This window comes from Gasterosteus aculeatus, chromosome 15 (genome assembly GCF_964276395.1).
Source record: "Gasterosteus aculeatus chromosome 15, fGasAcu3.hap1.1, whole genome shotgun sequence".
Taxonomy (NCBI): domain Eukaryota; kingdom Metazoa; phylum Chordata; class Actinopteri; order Perciformes; family Gasterosteidae; genus Gasterosteus; species Gasterosteus aculeatus.
The window spans coordinates 2,926,637-2,948,110 of NC_135703.1; the positions used below are offsets into that span (position 1 = coordinate 2,926,637).

Sequence of the window (21,474 nt, forward strand, 5' to 3'; positions counted from 1 at the left end):
ATCCCTTAAGTTTTGCTCCACATATCGACGTTTCTCTTCCCTTTTGTACCTTTGTGGCTTTGCTCTGCCTTCTTGAAAGTGTTTCTTCGACTAAAACTCTGCTGCGTGGCTGAATTCCACAGGGAATCACATATTTCCCGATAATAAACTGGGTCTCAGTTTAGCCTGAAATCCATAACCGCGTCCACGCGCCACCTCATCAGATTCTTGCACAGTAGCATCGAGTTGGACGCCTGTCACTGAAGTTCGATGCGAGGAGCTTATGTAGCTGAAAATCGCACCTTCTCCAATCCTCCAATGACACCTTTTCACACGCCGCGAAGTCGGCGCCGTGGTCTAACAGCAGGCCCAGGCTGGGGGTCGTCCATCGCTGTTACCCTCCCAGATGCACGTGGCGCTCCAACCCCCTCCGATCATTTAAAAGAGAAAAAGCAGAAGTCTGTCACAGATTACAGAGTCGCAATCACACAAATAAAAACCACCTCTCAGGTGCCGGGTGCACTTGAGCGATGGAGAGGGTCTATTTATAGAACCCAGTCGGTACCACTAACAGCTAGTGTGATTCTGCCATTGGAAGGGGATGTGTGTGTGTGTGTGTGTGGGGGGGTGAGACAGCGCCCCAAACCCCCCAGGCCAAATCATCCCTCCCCTCCTTCAGGGAACTCAGACCTCCATGGAGGTTAATTGGTGCCGTGGAGGCTCGCTGGCTTTAAAACTGATTTTACATGTTGTACCGAATCAAAGACCAATCACACTGATTGTGAAACCCCCCTCCACCCCCCCCCCCCCCCCCCCCCCCCCCCCCGAACACCCGCCATGGTTTCTGCACTGAGGAGTCCAGGGCGGGAGCGCCGCTGAACGGGTTAAAGTCCCGCGCGTTGGCCGCGCGTCTGACGCAGGAACCGTGCAGAGGTGGACGGGCAGCAGGTGGAGAGAAGAAGCAGCGGCTGCCCCCCCTCCACCCCCACCCACCCCCCGTCACTTGTTTGCCCCGTGCAGCAGGCAGCGTTGCTCTACCTGCGGGATTTCAGGCAGCTTAATAAAGAGATTCGAATCGACGACGTCCTCCGCGCGCCTCCGTCGGGGACGCACGTGAGTAGCACCTCGCGGCGGCGCGCAGGCGACTTGGGGGAACTCTCGTCCAAGTGCAGCGGCGTCTCCATGGGAAATGAATGTGACCGGGAAGCAGCAACCCGAGCTGATCGAGCGACCCGCCAGCCTCCCGGTTCCAACTTCGGCAAGTAGACCCCCTTCGTGTGGACGCGACGGAACGAACTCTGGTCCCGGGGAGAGACGCAGGGAAGCGCGCACGCCGCGGTGTCCCCCGTTAAGCGGGAGGGACAACCAGACTAGCTTAAAAAAAACATGCGTTTTAGTGTTTCGTTGCTTATAAATACGTGTTGGGGGTTAGAGAGCTTTGGTTTTAAAGCCCTCCGCACTCACGTTGCAGCGTCTGCGCATTTCGGCGATCGTTTCACCGACTAAGGTGCTTCGTGCTCGTAGGAACGCTCAACTTTTGCCGTTAACGTGTCGCGGTTCCGTTGCTCCTCCACGCAAAGACCGTCCAGCGCGGGAGCGGCTTGTGCGCGCGTTAATAACGCGTTTGAAACGCAATTCGTTGAAATACGACGGCGCTTGCTTTATTATTAATATAATATCACATGCCGAATTCTCAGGAGGACTGCGCTCATTTCGCAGAGTCCATTTGTCCTCCTGTACGATACGTCTAATCCGAATGATGAGCAAGACCGCATTAAACTACATATACGTAAGCGCGGGCTGGTGTGACGTTCCTCGCGATCAATTAAGGCTCCGTAGGTTACAGCAGGCGGGCTTTACAAACACACAAACGCCGCAGGAGCTTTACTAGTAGGACTTTAGTCCTACTTTGGCCATTTAGTTGACGTTTCTTTGACGTCAATTGTGCGATATGTTTGATGACCATGGAGCCTTGTTCTCTACACGCCGGTAATCAACAGCCAGTGAATGCAGACTAATGCAGCCTGGCTGCTTCAGCATTAATTATATCACAACTGGTACCATTATGTTCTTTTGTGACCCAGAGGCGTGAATCGAGCTGAGCTTCTCTGTCTCCAGGGCTTCATATTTAATTGGGCATTGTGGTTAAGGCTACTTGAACAGGAAAACAAACTAAATTTTTTTAAACAGCTGTTCATGATTCTCTGAGTGGGGATTAAAACACTACAGCAATTTAAATATAATAATTTCTTTTTATTTCTGAACCAGTCACATGTTGTTGTTTTTTTTCTTCCATCCTCTTGTGGTTAAACATGACGCAGCGTTTTATTCGTCCAGCCGCCGGCCTGTTTGACGCCCCGTCTGCACACATGGCACCTTTCATTCCCTCCTCTCCGCGGGCGCTTTCCGGTCACCAAGCATTGGCTTTAAAAACCGGATACCTGCGTCTCGGGGGGGGGGGGGGAAGTCTGGCGGCTTAATTCTGCCGTGTGGAGCGTTCTCAATTTCCCTCACATTTCCCACTCTCCACTGACCGGTGGCTAAAACCACACAGCGAGTGGCGCTTCCCTGTCCAAACAGGCTCCTCACACACACGCTCCCCTTCTCTCTTGAATATTTCTTATCACCTGCAGTTCAGGGTGTTTTTCGTGAACTCAAGAATCTTCGAATCAAATCCAAACGTCGAATCAAATCCAGCAAAACTTAAAGCAGCTCCTTCGAAAAAAATCTGGCATTTGGCTTTTTGAAACACGCCGATGAATCCGAGGCCGATCGTCGAGCATCCGTTTGGCGTCGGCCGGCTCTCCTGATCCAAAACCAACGGGCCCGGTTGTGTGCTTGCATTGTCGGGTTGCATTAGTGCTGTGACTGACGGGGAGGGATTGCAGGATGTTTACCTGCGTCCTCGTGTGAGCTGTGTGTGCTAAAATGATGCCACTCAGTGATGATCAGCAGGGTTTCACCAGAGGCTTTTAGTTCTGCCTCCTACTGTCAGTTCAACCCGGCAACGAGCCCTTTGTTTCTCGTGCGTCTTGCATGAGCAAGTTTGCTTTTTGAAGATTAGCAGTAACCTCGGACAGGAAGTGTGCGCCGCGCTCGGCATCTCGACAACAAGCCAGCGGGACAAACGGCGCGTTTGTTTGACCTTTGCAAATGGACACGACCGGTGTTATTTTCTGTGAGAGAAATAATGAGCTGACGTTTGAGACTAAAGTACGAGCTTAAGAAAAAGGGCATCTATTGACCTATTTTGGATCATAGAACAAATCCTTAAAAGACTTTAAACCTCAGACCTGTAAACCAAAAACCCATTGAAGAGGGAACTGGACTTGCTGGCTCATTACCGGGTTTTGATGCTCATTCCCGCAGCATTTAAAAAAATGTCCAACATCCGCTTCAGAAGTAACCGTGGCAACGTCCGATGAGCAAATGTGCCAAACCACGCTGCCCCTAAAGTGCGGCGTGGTGCGGCTTTGCTATCAGGGGATCAAACCCACGTCCCTTCACTACAGGCAGGGTGAAACGAAGTGACATGCGTGTCACACAGGATTTCCTCCCCCCTTTGGTCACACGCCACACGTCTCTTGGCACACGAGGCGCGGCGGCATAATTACGCCCCAGCGGAGTGTGAAAGTCGCCGCTTTTGTGTTGGGGAAGTCAATCATATTTTAACCCAAATCACTTGGAGCACGGACACGAATTCCCTTCACAACTTTTCATTTTTTCCGCAGCGACTCAGGTAATTGGAAGTGACACACGACAATCAGACTGTATTATTGTCTAATATGTAAAGAATTCAGTTGCTTTTAAAGGTCATATTCAGTCTCTTTCAGCTCCTGAACGATATTCAATTTTCGCCCTGATCATTGGCAGGCGGCCCCTTCAAAAATGAACGGCGCGATTTAATGACGCCCGATTAAAAACACGCGATCGAATCCTCAAACGCTTTCTTCCTTTGGCTTTATTCGATGTCTGTGCACCAACCATTTGGACCTATACATGCATGTGCGTAGCTCATTCCCTCACAGCTGGCTGCACATGAAGGAACGACAGCAACTGGAGGAACCCTGGAGAGCTGTGGAACGGGCCAAAGGGCAGTTACATCATAAATTAGGCTTTGTTAAAGCTTTAAATTAGTCCCTGTGGGCGGTGCAGAGTTACATGTATAATACGGTGTCACGCACTGTCATAATCTGTAATTCAGACCGCTGCAAACACAGCCTATGATTAAAGCCGTTTTAAATTTTTAAAAGTGTCGAGCGGACGCGTCGTCGCAAATCCTGATGCATCCAAACAAGCCGCCGCCGTCACCGCTTGAAACCTTCCTTCAAATGTTTCCCCAGTAAATAAAAGGAAAGTCGTCCGCTGCATTATTAATACCCACAGCGTTTCATTAGCATTCTTATTTGGATTCAAAGCAGGGAATTTATGCATTTTAATGTCCCCATTCATTTCCAAGTGAGATTGAGAGGAATCTACCTGCCCCCGTTACCAGCCGGCCGTGGGTTTCTCACCGCTTATGATCACTGAGCCTGGGCGATGAAAGACAAACAAAGGCACACACGCTTTATTTTTCCTCCTTGAAATGGGAATACACGAATGTGGGAGATATTCACATTTCTAGATTGTTTCTTCAAAAACCAACATTCACCCCAAATAATGTGTGAAAGAAGGAGGAAAGGTTCGGCTTCAGGACTAATTTCCTCCGCCTCGCCCCTCGCGCTCACACGTGCAAACAATCTCGGATTTGGGGAATTCGCGGCTGTCATCGGGTCTGCAGAGACGAGCCTCTTCAAACGGCGAGTGCGCGGCGGAGAGGAAACGCGCCGAGTGTCTTTGATTTCCCTCAGAGACACTCGGATGGGGCGGGGAGGCACAAGCAGGATGATTCCGGGGAGCTCTGTGCACACGAGTCCCTTCTGGGCCACTGACACGCGCCGGCGATGCATTGACTAATGGGTGGGGACGTGATCCGCGGGGCAGGTGTGTAACCTGCACAGCGGGTTGATGACATTGAAGCATATGAAGGAATGAAGCAGGAGAAGGCGGATGCGTGTCGGGGGCCCGTGGGAGCGGAAGAGAGCAGATGCTCCAAAAGTGTGTTGAGCGACAAGCCGACTTCAGCGATAACTTCAGATTACCATCGGAGAGGTACGACTAAACGGACAGCTTAGTGCCGTTTAAGCTGCGTGTGCCCTTGCAGAGGAAAACCTCTGTGGCATGTTTTTAATACTTCTAGTCGATCGCCGTTTTTACCTAAACGATTAGATCTATTTTTGGTTTATGGGTGTACTTTTTAAAATGGACTTTGATTCCCAGCTTCTGATTAGGTTTTTAAATGCAGCCGTGGAAGTCTAATGATGTCATCACCCTAAGAGAAGTCCGGATTATTACTTTCTATTAAGTATTTAACCGCATGGAGCAGCGCTCTCCGTGGTGCTGAAAGGTGGATTCGGTCCTGGCGTGTCAACTCAAACGGTCTTATCATGTTCATCAACAGCCATTCGGTAAAATAAAAAGTCAATTCTGTTCCACAAATAACAAAATAACAAACACATATTTAGTTTATCCAACATTCTGCCAAAGGTGCAGGAGTTTTCTGATGGAACTTGATCAGTGAGGAGTCGCGAACCAGCGTCTGCTGCAGGTTCACCCAGCATGCCTCACTCAGAAGCTCCCGCTGGTTTACACATTAAAAACAGCTTAAATGCAGACATGCTGACGCATTGATGACTATAATCAATCACTGTCAATTTGATAACGGTTTACTTTCTCCTCATCCAACAAAAGACAAAGACAACTTCATAAGAAGCCCTGCAGGTATCTGAAGATGCAGTCAGTTTTTCACAGTTTTTCACGTTTAATTTGCCCCGTTGCTGCTTCCACTCTTCTGTAAGCGTGTGTCCTGATGGAAAGGTGCAATAAAATCCCCCCCATGTGGGTATTAGCATTGTGGTAAAGCTATATTGGCCAACTGATGGATTATGTCTATTTGTGCCGCGACATCTCTGATTTCAAAAAGTGTTTTAACCCATTTTCCAAAAATCCTTTAACCTTTTGAACTTTGAAAGCTGCCAGGCAACATCGAGCATTGGTGCACACAAGAGCTAACGGACACACACGCTTTCTGAAACATGCATATTTGTACATTTGGAAAAAACGCAGGTTGGCAAAATAAATGCAAGCTCAGTTTGCAAAATACATGTGCATGCACTTTTTTTTTGCCGTAAAGGCCGGACCTGTCTGCATATTTACTATTAGAAGTGAGAAAATGCTCCTTGTCCATCTGTTTCTAATAGTTGTGACCAACAAAGCAAATGGTTTGTGACTTAATGCGCAGTTCTAGCTCTCTGCTTGCAGTTTTAAGAAAAGAACCCTAAACCTTCTGAAAATAAATCCCTGGCTTGTTTCACCGTAAAACTGAAAACCCACAGCTGCACCACTGCTGACGCAACACTTTGCTGGTCTTTTGAATTGACTTGAAGTTCTGGGTTTTGCTTCTCGTCCGCTTCTTCGTTCTTCGTCTTAAGGACACTTAAGTTATGCCTCCAGATTTCTGATGACGATCTCCATTTAACTGAGAGTTTAAAATGAATTCAATTGATTCGGACTGTTCATACTCATTAACCTCCTCCAGCTTGACATGAATGTGCTTTTATTACACTGGGGGCCCTCTGCCAGGGACAGAAGATTGGGAGTGATGTCTTGCAATGGCCCAGAGACGGTTTCACACTGATGTAACTGATGAATCATGCCTCAAAGTTAATGCAATCCACACACGAGGGGTTCGTTAAATGGAAGCTGAACTGATGGCATCAAAGTGTGATTCTTCACTGAGGGCGGTATCAGCGATGCGACTGGCCTGCGTTTGCTGCTGTGGTCTACTCCTCAGCGGTTATGACGTTATTCCATTGATCTGGACAGGAAGGAGTGTGTGTGTGTGTGTGTGTGTGTGTGTGTGTGTGTGTGTGTGTGTGTGTGTGTGTGTGTGTGTGTGTGTGTGTGTGTGTGAGAACACTGGCTGCTGGCCATATTCGTGTAACTTGTGTGTCTTTAACTTGAGAGTTGAAGGTTATCTGGGTCCAAAAAGTTTCTCTTTCTCTGCAGTTCAGGGAGGAGGGGACAGGGAGGAGGGGACAGGGATGGAGGGACAGGGAGGAGGGGACAGGGAGGAGGGGACAGGGAGGGAGGGACAGGGAGGGAGGGACAGGGAGGAGGGGACAGGGAGGGAGGGACAGGGAGGGAGGGACAGGGAGGAGGGGACAGGGAGGAGGGGACAGGGAGGGAGGGACAGGGAGGAGGGGACAGGGAGGGAGGGACAGGGAGGAGGGAAGCAGGAATCCCCCCCCCCTCCCAACACGCTCGCTCAGCGGCCCTCGTTGGTTTTCAACACGTCATCATCGTAGTGTCCTTTCAAAATAAAAGGGTTAAGTTTAGGCGACAGGCTCAACCCTTATTCTGTAACGGTGTCGCGTGGTGAAGGACTTTAAAAGGAGCCGTTATGGTACTTTAGCGAGGCAGCTGCTCTACGTACGAGCGTGAATAATATCTTATAAAGATCTTATGTAATCAGCACTCAAAAAGTAGATGCGCGAAGTGCGAAGCAGTTAAAATAAAGAGTAACTGGCGACTCTGGTTCTTCTTGGGGGATCAGTGTGGTTATCCATCCTGAACTGGGAGGACGTGGTGTTGACAGAGTGTCGAACACGTTTAATGAACATTTAATGCTCTTTGCTGCTCATCTCATTTACAGATTGTAGCTTCACGTTGTGAACATAAATTAGACGGCCTCTAAAAAACAGCCCCCGCCTCCAAAAGCTCATTAGAGATCTAAATAAACAGTTCTACGTTTAGTTATTCATCAGCTAGCAGATGATTAATCAGATTATATAACGGATTGAGACTGAGAACAAATCTCAACTTTTATTTTTGCAAATTAGGTCATTTATCCTGGTATTAGTTATTTATATGAAATATGAATAATCCTAATTGGTAGACAATTATTGGGTAGGGCACACAATGGGTCATATCTACGAGACCAATCACTTAAATGTTTTAAAGGTTTTCAGCATAACCTCTGTGCGTTTTTTATTGTATGATAAATCAATCTAACTCTTAAACCCTTTTATGTTTTACCGTTGTAGGGTAAAAAACGGCTGAGGTTGTGCTGAAAGTAGTGCTTCATTTCCAGTGGATTTAGAAACTAACCCCCCCAACAGCATTTCTTAGCAGAATAAAACCCTGGCAAGAAGCGAACGCCGTGATTTTCTTCCTGTTCACATGCGGCAGGCGGAGTGAAATCTTCTCTGAGGCCGTTCTTTCCACCGTGCAAAGTGTTCTCCGCCGTCTCCCGGCGGAGCTTCAGACGCGGCGAGCAGTCGAGAAGACGCTCGGAGACACTTTGCAGCCGGCGTCTCGCGCGGCGCCGAGGTGTGAGCTTCTTCGTTGCAACCCGACTGAATAAAAAAAAACCCCCGAACCCAGCGATGTTCGCTCAGGCAGAGAAGCGGAGAAATGCCACGACGCGTGGTCAGCCGCACGCGATGTAAATTACACCGCGGAGGCCAGCGGCCCGTGTTTAATTACACATGGCAGACAATCTACCTGACGGGCGACCGGTCAACCTGCAGATTGCCGCAAAACAAGTTGAGCCGTAACGCGCCGTTCCGCCGCCCCGGATCGAAATGTCCTGTTTTGAAGTTACAATATTGAGAACTCATAAAAGATGCATGCGAGCACAAATCGATGCAACGGACAGCAGGGACCGAGTGAACACACGGCTGGACGGGCCTCCTGCACGGGCAGCTGATGGAAAAACACTGGACATGGTCAGAATTATTCGGCTATTTTTGAACTAAACTATTAGATTTCCTTTTTTGATCGGGGAAAAAGGATCGGTACATGAACACTGGTTTCTGCAACAATTGGAAGGCTTGTCCGTGACTGGTTTGGAAGTGACTTCCTGTCTACTTTATGACACCGGGCGGTAGAAGAAGCATCTAGGTGTCTCCTCGTTCCCCTTGAGCGGCTGGCTAGTTAGCGAGCTAACATTAGCTTGCTGATATCGCCACGTTTTCTGGCTGACTGGTTGCAGAAAAACCAGCAGAAGAGCTTTTCCCAGCGATCTGTCTACTTTGAGGCTGTTTTCCTCTGCTCTGGTAATTTGGTATGGGTAATTTTCCAGGTCTTTCGGTGGTTAATAAAGAGATGAGGCCTAACGGGTCGACCTTGATATTTGATCCGATGCATCTTCTTAACTGTATGCGCACTCTGCATGGTCATTAATCAATTAGCAACGCGAATCAAATTGCCAAATGGAAATAAGCCTCTGGTCTCCTTGACGCTGATGCGTTATTAGACCCCCTCTGGCCGGTGTGACGAATCGGCCTCATCACGGACCGTCAGGTCAAATTTGCACTCACAGAGTAAATAGAGATTTAAAAAGTGAACAAAACAGCCTGCGACCTTCTCTTGTCTTTGAGGGGAGAGCTCCGCTCAGCAGGTGAGCTACAAGTTATGTAGTTATTCAAATGACCCAGTAGCCTCTGCTGACATTTATAAGTCTTAGTATACTTCAGAAAAACACTACAATAAAGAAGAAACCTTCCAGTGATTAGTTGAACAACGCTTTTAACCTTTTTAAAAATAGATTTTCTTCCCTTGAGGGGGGGTTGTTCACCCAAAACGCAGATTTTGGGGCAGTTTCGATTGAATTAATTATTCAAAAAATACTAATTTGTTGATGGAGGAAGCTACTTGCCAAATGGATTAATGACGCTTTTGGCCGTTGTCTGTTAAAACACTTCCTGCCAGCTGGTTTCTGTGTTCAGCCAAAGATAATTCTGTCCGTGAAACTACTTTTATTTTTTTATCGGCTAACTGGTGGCGACTTTCTATCTGTACGGATCCTTCCAGTTTAAATTTCCATTATGTCATATTAATATTCAAAGCCCAACAGTTTTGAATCAGGGCCTCTAGTATTGAGAGGAACTTGTCCGTGAGCTACAGCTGTTATTTCCTGGCAATATTAAACCCTCATTCTGTGTCTTCTGTGCTCATCTGGTATTCAAGCCTCATATCAGTAATAACACAAATAAATTATAGTGCCACTCAAAACTAAAGTGCTTCTGCATCCTCCGCCAACAAAGAGATCAGATCTGAAGGACGTCTTTGGGTTTTTATTTTAAACTTTTGATACAGACGGAAGACAAATGGATTTGATAAGATAAGACAAACACGGCACAAAAACTCATGATTAAGCTTTTCAATGCAATAAAATGCATTCAGATATTCATTTTAAAAAGCATTAAACTCTATAAGACGCTGTCTATACGAGGTACTTGACTGTGAATAAGATGAGACTCACGTAGCGCTGTTGATAAATACAATATAATGTCTCGCCATGACGCTCCCGGTCTGTCGAGATCACCTGACCGTGTTTTAAATGATCGGTTATGGCAGCTGTGAAAGGTCACTGCATCACTGTTTCATAAAAGTAACAGCTCGACTTTAGCAGAAATTGTCCATCCGCATCTTACGGTCCCACATCCATCGCTCGCCAGCGGTGCCGCCAAAACTACAGACACACGTTACGTGGTTGCGTTTGGTCGTCGGCTGCTCGGTGCGTCTGTGGCGGTTTCAAGGGGAAAGAGGATGACGACGAATAAGATCTCCACCTACTTCAGCTCGGATCTTGCAAACAAGATGTGCTCCTGCAGCGGCTGTGTGATTTAAATGTTAACTGCGTGTTTGTTTGTTTTGTCATTGGATTAGAGAATACGTGACAGACTGCCTGAGCAGAACATGCACCAGCAGCGCCGCGCGTCTTAACAAGATCGCATTAGGTGCACGTGCGCCTCCTGTTTTCAATCTGCACGGACGAGATGAGGTTGCACGAAAGCACCGCCGAACGCGCTGCTGGATCCCACGTGGCCGCACGCAGTCACCCGCGAGGGGGGGGCCGGCCTGAGAAGCCCAACGGGTTCATAGAGGACGTCAGCTTGCCCGCATATTTCCATCGCTGTAGCAACCATCGCTAAATGCTACGTTCAACATATGTAACCGTCCACGGTCTCCATGGCGATCAACAACGCCTCGTGCTGCATTTAAAAGCCGGCTCTCCCCGTCCATCGCATGTGGGTTTTTGTTCCACGAGGCGGCCAGAAAAAGAAAGGTGTCTTTGTGCCGGGCTGCCGGGTGAAGATAAGGAAGTAAAAGATACGACACAAAAGACTATTGTGCATGTTTTTCTTATTAGCAGCAGCGTCTGTGTGTCACCCCCATTGGGGAGGGTTTATTCTCCACGGCAGCTGTGGCGATGTCACTGTCGAGCCCCCCCCCGCCTGAACCCGGGACCCTCTCCTGGCCCCCCCGAGTCCAGCAGCAGGAAGAGAGCCCGACCTTCATTGCAGAGTCTCTTAAAAAGAGAATTGCTTGACCTCACTCACGTACGGATTGTCACCCTTTTCCCACCAACTCGCATCATCGACGAAAAGGTCGATCTTCTGCTACACAGATCTGCAGGACAACACGCTGCTCACATTTTATTTTTCTGCCCCTGGGCTCCGTCTTATTACCGTCAGGGTTCTCTTACAACCTTACAGCTCCCCACTGGGACGCTCCGGGCAGTCGCACAATTATTCAAAGCACACAGAAAATGTATTTGTAAAGGAAGACAAGACGAGCGCGTTCAAAATAAGCCTCTTCTTGTCCAGCAGCCGTTGTTTCCTCTTCCCATGCTTATTTTTAAAGGCTTTTTTTTTTTCTCCGAATAGTCAATGATGAAAGAATAACGTTGAAGGCCCAGCAGTCTCTGAGGACGCGTGTCCACAAGTTATCTTCAGAGACAGAAAGCCCTCATTGTTCCCGTCTTCGAATGGCGAGCATTGGATTAAAGCATCGAATGAATGCTCTGAATGGTCGTTTATCCTCTTTTACAACATTTACAGGTAGCCGATGTCCTTCCTCGGGTTCCTTTTGCTTCTGTGCTCCCGCTGCATACTGAGGGACGCTTGCTCCGACTCAGAGTCAAGTCACTTCACTTCCACTGGCAATTGTTTTTCCCATCAAACATGAGCTGTTGTGCTTTTCATTTTTTCTATGCGTCACACCATCCATCAGCGGCATTGACTCCGCTGGCAGGATTGTGATGAAGCTCCGGAAAAATAATGGCGTTTCCAAAACATGAGGGAATTGAGCCTCTTCTGCCATTCTTAAAATGATGTACTGTCTTTTTCAATAACAATACTGGGGCTATTTATTATGCCCCAGAAAAATATTACAAATATCTAAATCCTTCGCGTTTGGCAAAATGTTCTTTACCGACAATCATCAAAGGAGGAAATCACATTTATCAGAATGTAGTAGTTAACTTAATAAAATCCGAGGAGCTTTTTTTACAGAACCCGGACAAAGGTAGAGCAGAAAAACGAGGGGGAACATGCGTGACGCTAACATGTTCATTGTCTACATGACTGCTCTGCAAAATGTCACTTCCTCTCCTCATTTCCAACAGACAAAATCCGGAATTGCTTTGCTGTACAACGAGGAGACCAACAACACCTACGACGTCTGCCTGAAACTGACCAAAGAGCTGCTGACCATCCAGAAGCTGGACGTGGTTTGCACGAGTGGAAGCGAGTCCCCGGCAAATGTAAGTGCGCCCGAGGGCTCCGCTCTTCGCAGTCACCATTCATGACGCACAACCCCGGGATGCTGTTTTCGGCGTTCGCGACACCTTATTGCCAATAAGAAACTCCCCCCTTTCTAAAGCACAGAACGGTTGTACTGCGAAGACAGGCGGCTGGCGGTCTGGGCCTCAGCATCAAAGTAAGCGTTTTTATTTGTTGGACCGCGGAGAGAGACGGGAGGAGAGAGACGTTTTAGCGGCAACATTTGTGCACCGGAAGTCAACAGCAGGCGAATGAATTTGTTCTCTCCTGCGTTCCAGGGCGGTGCAGAGCACAACGTGCCCGTGGTCATTTCAAAGATCTTTAAAGATCAAGTAGGTAAGAAAGTGTCTTGTTTCTCTACTTCAATGTGGATTCGGACCTGTGTTGAACAGCATTGATCGAGTGGGGGGGGATTTATACCCAAAGAGAAAGCTCAAGTGTTAAAAAGCTTTTACTCCTCTACCACTTCTGAAGCATCTTCCATTTTACTCCAGCATGAAGACTGGAAACGTGGGGAAACAATTAGCTTGGTTCTCCCCCTAAACACTCCACCAAAGGGTCTCAACCCGCACACACACACACACACAGTAATGCTTCTGATGACCAGCGAGGTGCACCAAAGATGTACGAGTCACCTGTTATCCTTCGAGATAAACCGAGCTCGTCACAACATTATCGATCCTCCCTCCGTTCTCTCAAGTTAATTTACTGTTAGACAGAAATGAGAATAAAGATTGTATGTTAAAGTGCGGAAGGGAACCGTAAAAGCAAAGAGCCACCAGCTTGGCCTGTCGGGCTGCGATATCACAGCCTCATGCGAGTGAATCCTTTCCCTGTAATTTGTCTTTTTGCGGCTGTCGCAAATGAGTTTACAGCCCGCTTAGCTTTAAATTTCACGCTTCCCCCCCCCCCCGTGTTCTTTCCCCCAGCTGACGTTGCCAGAGATTAGTCGGGCCGGGACACCGCTCGCCGTCCCCCTCCCTACGTCACCGTGTATGAAATGAGCAATTACTTGTTAATGTTTTCATTAACCTCTGACCCGCCTGCAGCGGACCGGACGGGGAAGCTGTTCGTCGGGGACGCCGTGCTGCAGGTCGGTACATCCGTCCCGCTCCATTCGCCTCGAGGTCGATCCGGGGCGACAACTTGTCGCGTCTCCATTTCAACCCCTCTTCTCCTTTGACAGAGTGTAATTTCATCTCCGAAATGGGGGGGAAGACTGTTTATTTATTTATTTGATCAAATGAGTCTTGTGATGAATCTCTGCTCTTTTGACTTCTATTTCTTTCATTCTGTGGTTTAGATTAATCACAAGCTCTAAACTCATCTGAAGCCCAAAGTATCCCGTCTTCAGTAATGCCGTTCATTTAATCTTTTAAAAAGTTCATTTGAATCTGTCCGGCATGTCGATTTGTCGAGCTGTTTATCTAGAAAACACCGATTCATCGGACAGCCGAGCAACAGCAACACTCATATTGGAAGTTATTAGGAATCGTATAAATTGAATTGCTATTGCTTCAACCTTCTCGGGTGTCATATTTATTTTGCAAAGACTTTGCATTGTCACACTGCAGACTATTGCATCTATTTGCATAAGCCTTGGCAGGGAGGAATAGAGTAGAATAAACGAAGAGAAAATAGACTTTCTATTCTAATATTATAGTATTAATAATCTTGATGCATAGCTGCTATCAGACATGTAAAGATCCCTGTGGGAAAGTCGGTTTGTGCGTCTTGGTGATTCTATGAGTGTTTGCGGTGTGGTTTTGTTCCCTCTTTGCGGCCATTGTGTTCCTCTTTGTGCTTGTTTTTGTGTCACTCCATGGTTTGATCTTGAAGCCTTTCCTCGGTTCCGTTTAGGTCACGGAATCGGTCCAAGGTCACTTCAGCCAAAAAGACCTGTGGACTGTAAGCGGGTTAACGCCACGGCCGAAACATTGAAAGTGAGCCGCGTAGCAAAGGCCGAGACGCAGTTAGCCAAAGCAAACACACACACACACACACAACCCAGCTGTTATCCCCTCACCAGATGCACCCAGCTGCTTTATTGCCTGTGAGGAGAGAGTCGGCGGGCGGTCGATGGAGGTCGATGGCGGGTCGCGGGGCGGGTAGCGGACGGTGTTTTGAGAGAAAAGCGCAGGTCACCTGAACGAGGAGAGGTCCTCCGGCCCGCATCCAGACCAAAGTAGTCTGCCGCGGGCTGCAGGTGGGGGACGGACGGGGGTTGGTAATCGCATTCCACCCCTGCCCCCCCTCCCCCCCTCCTCGCCTGGACCCGTCGCCGCGCTAAATGAGCTTAGCTTTGCTTAATTACACGCGCTCGCCACTGTGTAATTACTTGTGTGCTTTCCCACTCTCCCTGTTGGTTTCTCCAGGTCAACGGCATAAACGTGGAGCCCTGCACGCACAAGGAAGTTGTGAGTACATCTGTGATTGACCGTTGAAGGAGTTGCCCTCCTCCCCCACCGTCATCACCAACCTGCAGCGACCCGCGTTCTGCTAAAATAGAAAACGAGGCTCATTATCCAAAGCTGCTCAGGGGCTGAGGGTGCTGATATTTGGCAGCGTTTATGTACGTGGGACCTTTTTCGTTCAAACTTCTCTTTTTGTTAAACATTTCATTTCATTATGTGCCAACATGCGCACACACACACACACACACACACACACACACGTCTCTCGTCACACACACGTCTCTCGTCACACACCCGCACAGCTGTTCACTATATTCACCTGCGCAGCGTCAAAACGCGTAATGAGCAGTTTCTCCCCAGAAGAAGATCCACGGCGCTTTAACGGCGGGCCGCCTCTACTTGCAGCGCTGACAGCTGCTCGGGCTCGAGCGGCCGTGCAGTGTGAGAGAGGATAGTCGGCGATGTGATGGCGGGTGTGCGTTTTTTTTAGGGCGAGGAGCAATGACGGCGGCGGCGCTCAAGTGTCGCTTCCGCTTTTTCCCCCCGAGATGCGCGACAAAGACAGACGGCTTAAATATTTCGATCCTCCAACCGAAGCTTCTCTGAACGCCTCAAATAATCAGACCGACGCGCGGCGTCCCGCCTCTTGATGATTGACAATAACTTAACCTATGACCTCATATTCGCTGCACGTCCTGACGTGAACGTGGCTTGTTGTCACTTATTGGAGATGAAATTCGTTCCCGTCTGTCTCTCTCTCTCTCTCCGCCTCGCTCCTCTCAGGTTCACCTCCTGCGCACCGCCGGCGACGAGGTCACCGTCACCGTGCGCTACCTGCGGGAAGTTCCGTCGTTCCTGAAACTGCCTCTAGGTGAGAGGAAGCTCACCGTAAACTCCACGCCGCCGTCGGTGGGAAAAGGGAGTGTGACGCCTCGATGGGAGATTGTCTTTTTAGCGCTTCGCCGCTTAATAGCGGCTCGATAAAACGAGCGTTTATTGCAAAGCGGTGAGTCGTCCCGCTTTGCAATAAACACCCAGAATGCATGTCAGAAACACCCAGAATCCCTTGCTCCTGTGCTCACCCGCGGGCCGCTTGGAGAGTTGAGGGCGCCGGGCTGTAGAAATCCTCCGGTAGAAAGGTGGAGAGCAGCTCGGCGGCTGAGAGGTGAGAGAAGCAGCTCTGAGAACAAAACGCAAATTGGAAAGTTTGGCGATTTAATGGGCTGTTTTAAAGATAGATGGGACTGCTTTGCCCTTTTTTTAATATCACGTAGGAGATGGATGAAGATATTGCGTCCTAGTTCATCATGTATTATAACGCATAATGGAAACGACGGATAGGATCAGTGTGGCCGCCGACCCAGTCACTCATTCGTCTCTATGGCAACTGAGTGACAGGTGCAGTTTAATTGATTGTTTTTTGGTCACTCAAAATTGATTAACTAGATTTTTAGCCAGTCTTAAATTCACTTATTCACGTTTGATCTGAAGCTCTGAATCCTACATATGGATGAATATGTAAACATAAATGTGGAGATACGGCTCAATGTAAAGAATGAAATGATCAGCAATTCATGACAGAAAAGAGGATCAACACTAACAGACATGAATATTTATAGCGTACTTAGTGACCACACGTCACTCTCTCCCGCGTTGAGCGTCGTGCTAAGCTAACGTCCCGTCAGCAGAGATGCCCGTGAGACGCTCCTCTTTCCACACCGTGACGTTTGAGGTTTAGGGGCGATCCTGGACTCATCTTTTGTCTTCCGACTATATTGGATAATAAAGCGGATGTGAAGATGGATTAAATGCTTTGCGGGGGGATTGTCCATTAGCCTGTTTTGCAGAGAAGATAAATCCTCGTCTTTTTGCTTCTCAGGCTCTCCGGGGCCGTCCACCGATCACAGCCGAGTGTCCTCGCCGCTCTTCGACAGCGGCGTACATCTCAATGGAAACGGAAACAACACAGTAAGAAAAGTCTTTTTGATGCCTCGGGTACTTGACTCTGTCTCAGCGGCGTGTCGTTAAAAAGAATTAAGAATCCACTCCGCCTTTGCAGTGCATCACTCAAATGCAAGACTGAGTCCATTAGGAGTCCATTAAGGCTGCCTGTGCCTTTCATTTGACCAACCGTCCTTTGTAGCAGAATGCATCGCGTGTGTGTGTGTGTGTGTGTGTGTGTGTGAGGCGTCCGCCGGTGGAGCCCTCAGGCCTACATGTATGACCACGTCACGTGTGGTTTGAAAGAGCTCAAGTGAGACCAGTGTCCCCGTTTGGCCGGGGAGCAGCTGCACACGCAGGTCAGCCGAGGCTGCACAGTCGTGTGAATCCCACCTGGAGTGTTTCATCTGCAGCTGGACACACACGCACACGCACACACACACACACAGCAGTCATCCAGGCTCATTAGACAGCCAGTGTGGGTGGAGCAGCACTGGGACTCAAGTCAAAGTCACAATATATCAATATTGTGATATGAGACTAGATGACTTGTTAGATTTTGGATATTGGGATTTCATCTTATCGGGTAAATGTTGGCTTTCCCCCATTTCCTTTAGCGACTCTGTTGTTTGCCTCCAGAGTCTTTTAGGCATATTTATGTTCACATTACTGATGATTATTTATGAAAATGCAATTGGCTTTTTGTGAGGAAAACCAGTGGGCGGCTATATTCTGTTCCAAGTAATACAGGTAATTACTTTATAATCAGATTAATTAGCAAAATAATGCAATTGATTTCTCACCGGGAAAATATTTGCATGAGTCCACCTTTTATCTGGTAACTTTCCACAATGAAGGAAGGATGTTCGTGGCCTCTTAAGGACAGGAAACTGTCGCCAGCAGTCCTCTTGTTCATTAAACATTCATGGTTTCTATTTTGGTTTATCCGTGAAGAAAGTTTGAAAGGATAAAAACCATCCGCCTACAACGAGCATCACGGCGTCACTGACGACCACTTAACATCGGGGGGGGGCAGCAGGATGAAGAGATACAACCAATCAACCGTGTCTGGCTACAGAGACTCGGTTTCAATCGTTGCAGCTCGGCAGGGCTAACCGCTAGCGGCGCTACCTGCTGCAGCCGGAGTCTTTATGGACTGCGGCTGCTACAAATCAGCTTTGTCTTTGACATGTTATTATATATGAAAGTAATCCACAACGCCCTCTGCGCACATGCGCCAAGGAAGAGTGGCCCCAAAAGCCGACTGCTGTGGACCTGATCTCTGCTCAGAGGACATTAAACTTATCTCAGTCGAACTGTCTGTGTTGATAAGTCAGGGTTTATCTTGTTTCCCCCCCCAGCATTGATTCTGTGAGAGCTGCGGCTACAAAGCGGCCCCTTCTTTTTATAGCGTTTTATAAGCTAACAGAAAGTGACAAAGTGAATGAATTTGCTTTGATCATTACAAGCTGAATGTGGGGAATTCCACCTCGTTGTTCATTCTCCCGTCATGTCCGCAGCCTCGCGGTCGATGCGCCACAGAAAAACGCTGCACAGTCCAATCGGCGGGCTGGGATTAAAAGCGAGGAGTCCAAAGGGTTCATTTTGTTCCGCGTTCTCCTGCAAACATGTCATTAGCTCCCTGACCTTGGTGCGATGGCGGAGGGGTCAGTGATTACGCCGCGTGCTGCTGTGACGACGAGGCGGTCTGATTCCACAGAGGGATGTTTCCATCTTCACTGAACACGCACGCGGCAGCTCGTTATCCAAATAGCCAAACGCTCGTGACGTCTGCATGGGTACGAATACCCGGCGGTGGAGAATTAAAAGGTAAACGTTAGCCTTCTTTCCCGCGAGCACATTTTTTTGCAGTTTTAATTGTCTTGAGAAGACTGCACATTATAACGGTTATCTATAATGAAAAGAGTAGCCAGCATCTCTCCGCTGTCATTTCCCATGAATAATTCAGAAAAGGCGTGTAGGACAGCAGGGGGCCACTTTAACCTTTTATGGATAATCTAGATTTCAAGTGTTTCTATTTAAAGTCCTTTGCAGGAGCCCGGAGGGCAGCTGTCACGGTGCACCACGGGCCTTTCTGCACATGCACATGCTTTAGCACATGCTAAAAATAAAAAAAAAGTAACAAAATAGGCCGTGACACATGCCTTGCTATGCGAAAAAAAAGCAAGCGATGACTCAGCGCGACATTTCGGGTCAGCAGGCAGCAGGGATCTTTACAATTAATTCTCCGGTTGAAGTCGGAGACTCGGTGGCTGACAAAAACAATTAACCAGGCGGTTTCCTCTCAACAGAAATAGGATTCAAGCAGCGAGAAAGCAGAAAATAGCAAGAGCCGGCCTCCAGTTAAAGTCAAGCGAGATTCTCCTTGCCTCATAAATAAGGCCGTTATGTCAGTGGTTGTTTTTGTTCTTAGAGTAATTGCTTGTTGTGTCATTTCTTTTTCTCCCCAGTGCACTATGAGCCCTGAATCCACTTTAATGTTTAGACTATAATGATAGGAAGCCTCCAGACTCTCACAAAAGTAGGGCAACCTCTTTTCTTTTTCCCCAGCAAAAGAAGAAAATTGCATACTATTAAAAATTCCTACAAACAGTCATGTTATAGAAAGGGTCACGGAGCCGGAGGTTGACCAATGGTTGGACGGTAAATGACCCGAAACGCACATTCTGCATCGTGAAAGAGACGGACGCGGCGCTCCTAATTATTTCCCCGGCTGCTGACTCTTGCTTTAAGCAACGGCTATAATTTCCTCATTTGAGAATTTTCCTCATGAAAGGTTTGAAAATTTGTCGGACTAATTTAAAGTTGCGCTACTAACAACTGTGCAAAGCGGTGCATTATGGGAAAGGTTTCTCCGGCTCTAATGAGCCCGCTCAGAGCTCACACCAAAACCGAGCTCCATGTGGCGCTTTCAGCTGGTGCCACGATTCTAAGGCCTGGAACTCTCCCCAACGCTTCGCGCTCACACGGGATACGTAGCGTGACGATTCACACACGTGGAAACAAAGTTAACGAGCACGAGATCCGCCTGCAAAACCTTCAGCCGGTTGCTGAATATTTGCTGAGGCCAGCGAGACGCGTTTGTCATAGAGCACTGAGACAATATTGAGATATTTTTGCTCAGCACCACGCCGAGATTATTTTAAATCTCCACACGCAATGCGTGCTGTTTCAATGCCAAACGTCACCACTATTTATTCGTTTTCTCAACTCAGTAAATGCATTTAGTTTGATGTCCTTCGGGAGGACAGACTCCTCATAGACGCACTATTTTTTCATTAAGACTCGACAATCACACGGAGAGAGAGAGACAGCGATTTCTCCACCGGCAGCTGGCCCAATAAACACAGATTGGGCGCAGCCGCTGGGGGGGTGGGGGGGCAGCGGGGGGGTGTGATGCCCCCATTTTCCTAACAGAAAAATTAATTTATTTTGGGAGGTTCATATCGCTCTCTGTGCCTGTGCATTAAACCGCTGGATGCTGCAAGGCCAGCTGAGTTTATCCATGGGGAGGGGGGGGGGGGGGGGGGGGGGGGTATTGAAGGTCAACAAAGAAACGTTGACATTAACAATCATTTTAAAATGCTGTGAATCGTGCAAATCTGAGACCAAACAAAACCAAATGTACTTTTCTTAATAATTTGTCCTAACGAGGCTCAGAGGAACGTTAAGTAAAAGTGCATATCCATGGTTTACCCGTGCTGCAAACATCACGTCGTCTTAAAGGGCTTCTTTTCATTCCCACCTGCAGCTCACAGCGGCCCGTCTGCTGTGGTTGAAGAGCGTTTTCTGTAAATCGCCTCGGAGGTCCGACCTTGACAGATAACAGAGAGATGGTGGTTGGTTGGAGGGCTCAAGGGTTTGCACATTAAGTAACTCTCCATCATATAATTCACTACAACTCGGCGGAATTTGTTTGTACGTCACATGGTTGCTTTTCACACACTAGCGGAATGATCAATAATGTTCAATTATCACCTGAGAATCTTTGTCCAGCCATTTGGCTTTTGAATAAACATAAATATCAACTTTTACCATCCACCTCGTTTGTTTTTAGGGCCAACTAGCAAATATTAGCAGGCTAATGCGCTAAAAAAAAGACTCCCTGAGGACAATGTGTCGTGGTTGTTGTTACAATACGAGAACACGTCGTGGTTGATTTTTTTTCTTCACTCATGAGATTGAAGCATCTTCCTCCTCTGCAGGTGATTAGAATCCACTCCGCTTTGTCCTCCGCAGGCTCTCGACACCGAAATAACTGATGCGATGCTCCTATCTCTGTGATTCATTTACATGCGTTTTCAGATAACGACGCTTCACCGATGAAGTATCGGTATTCGCGGTGGACTGTTTGAATGACGTGAAGAGCAGCACTCTGTCCTCCTCAGGAGGAGCACGTGTTTTGTCGGTGTAATCCACTCAAACAGCCCGATGGTTTTCAATTTCCT

General features: G+C 48.0%; 1 protein-coding gene across 1 annotated transcript in view; it reads left to right on the plus strand.

The window, feature by feature from the left end:
• The first annotated feature begins 832 nt into the window (after positions 1-832).
• Positions 833-21,474, plus strand: part of sntg2 (syntrophin, gamma 2) — a 39,372-nt gene continuing 18,730 nt past the window's right edge. The window contains exons 1-8 of the mRNA XM_040198908.2: positions 833-1,237; positions 12,494-12,631; positions 12,751-12,807; positions 12,929-12,986; positions 13,700-13,743; positions 15,026-15,067; positions 15,848-15,935; positions 16,944-17,032. Of these exons, the coding sequence (XP_040054842.2) occupies positions 1,169-1,237; positions 12,494-12,631; positions 12,751-12,807; positions 12,929-12,986; positions 13,700-13,743; positions 15,026-15,067; positions 15,848-15,935; positions 16,944-17,032 (585 nt within the window). The 5' untranslated portion in view covers positions 833-1,168. The remainder of the gene's footprint in view (positions 1,238-12,493; positions 12,632-12,750; positions 12,808-12,928; positions 12,987-13,699; positions 13,744-15,025; positions 15,068-15,847; positions 15,936-16,943; positions 17,033-21,474) is intronic.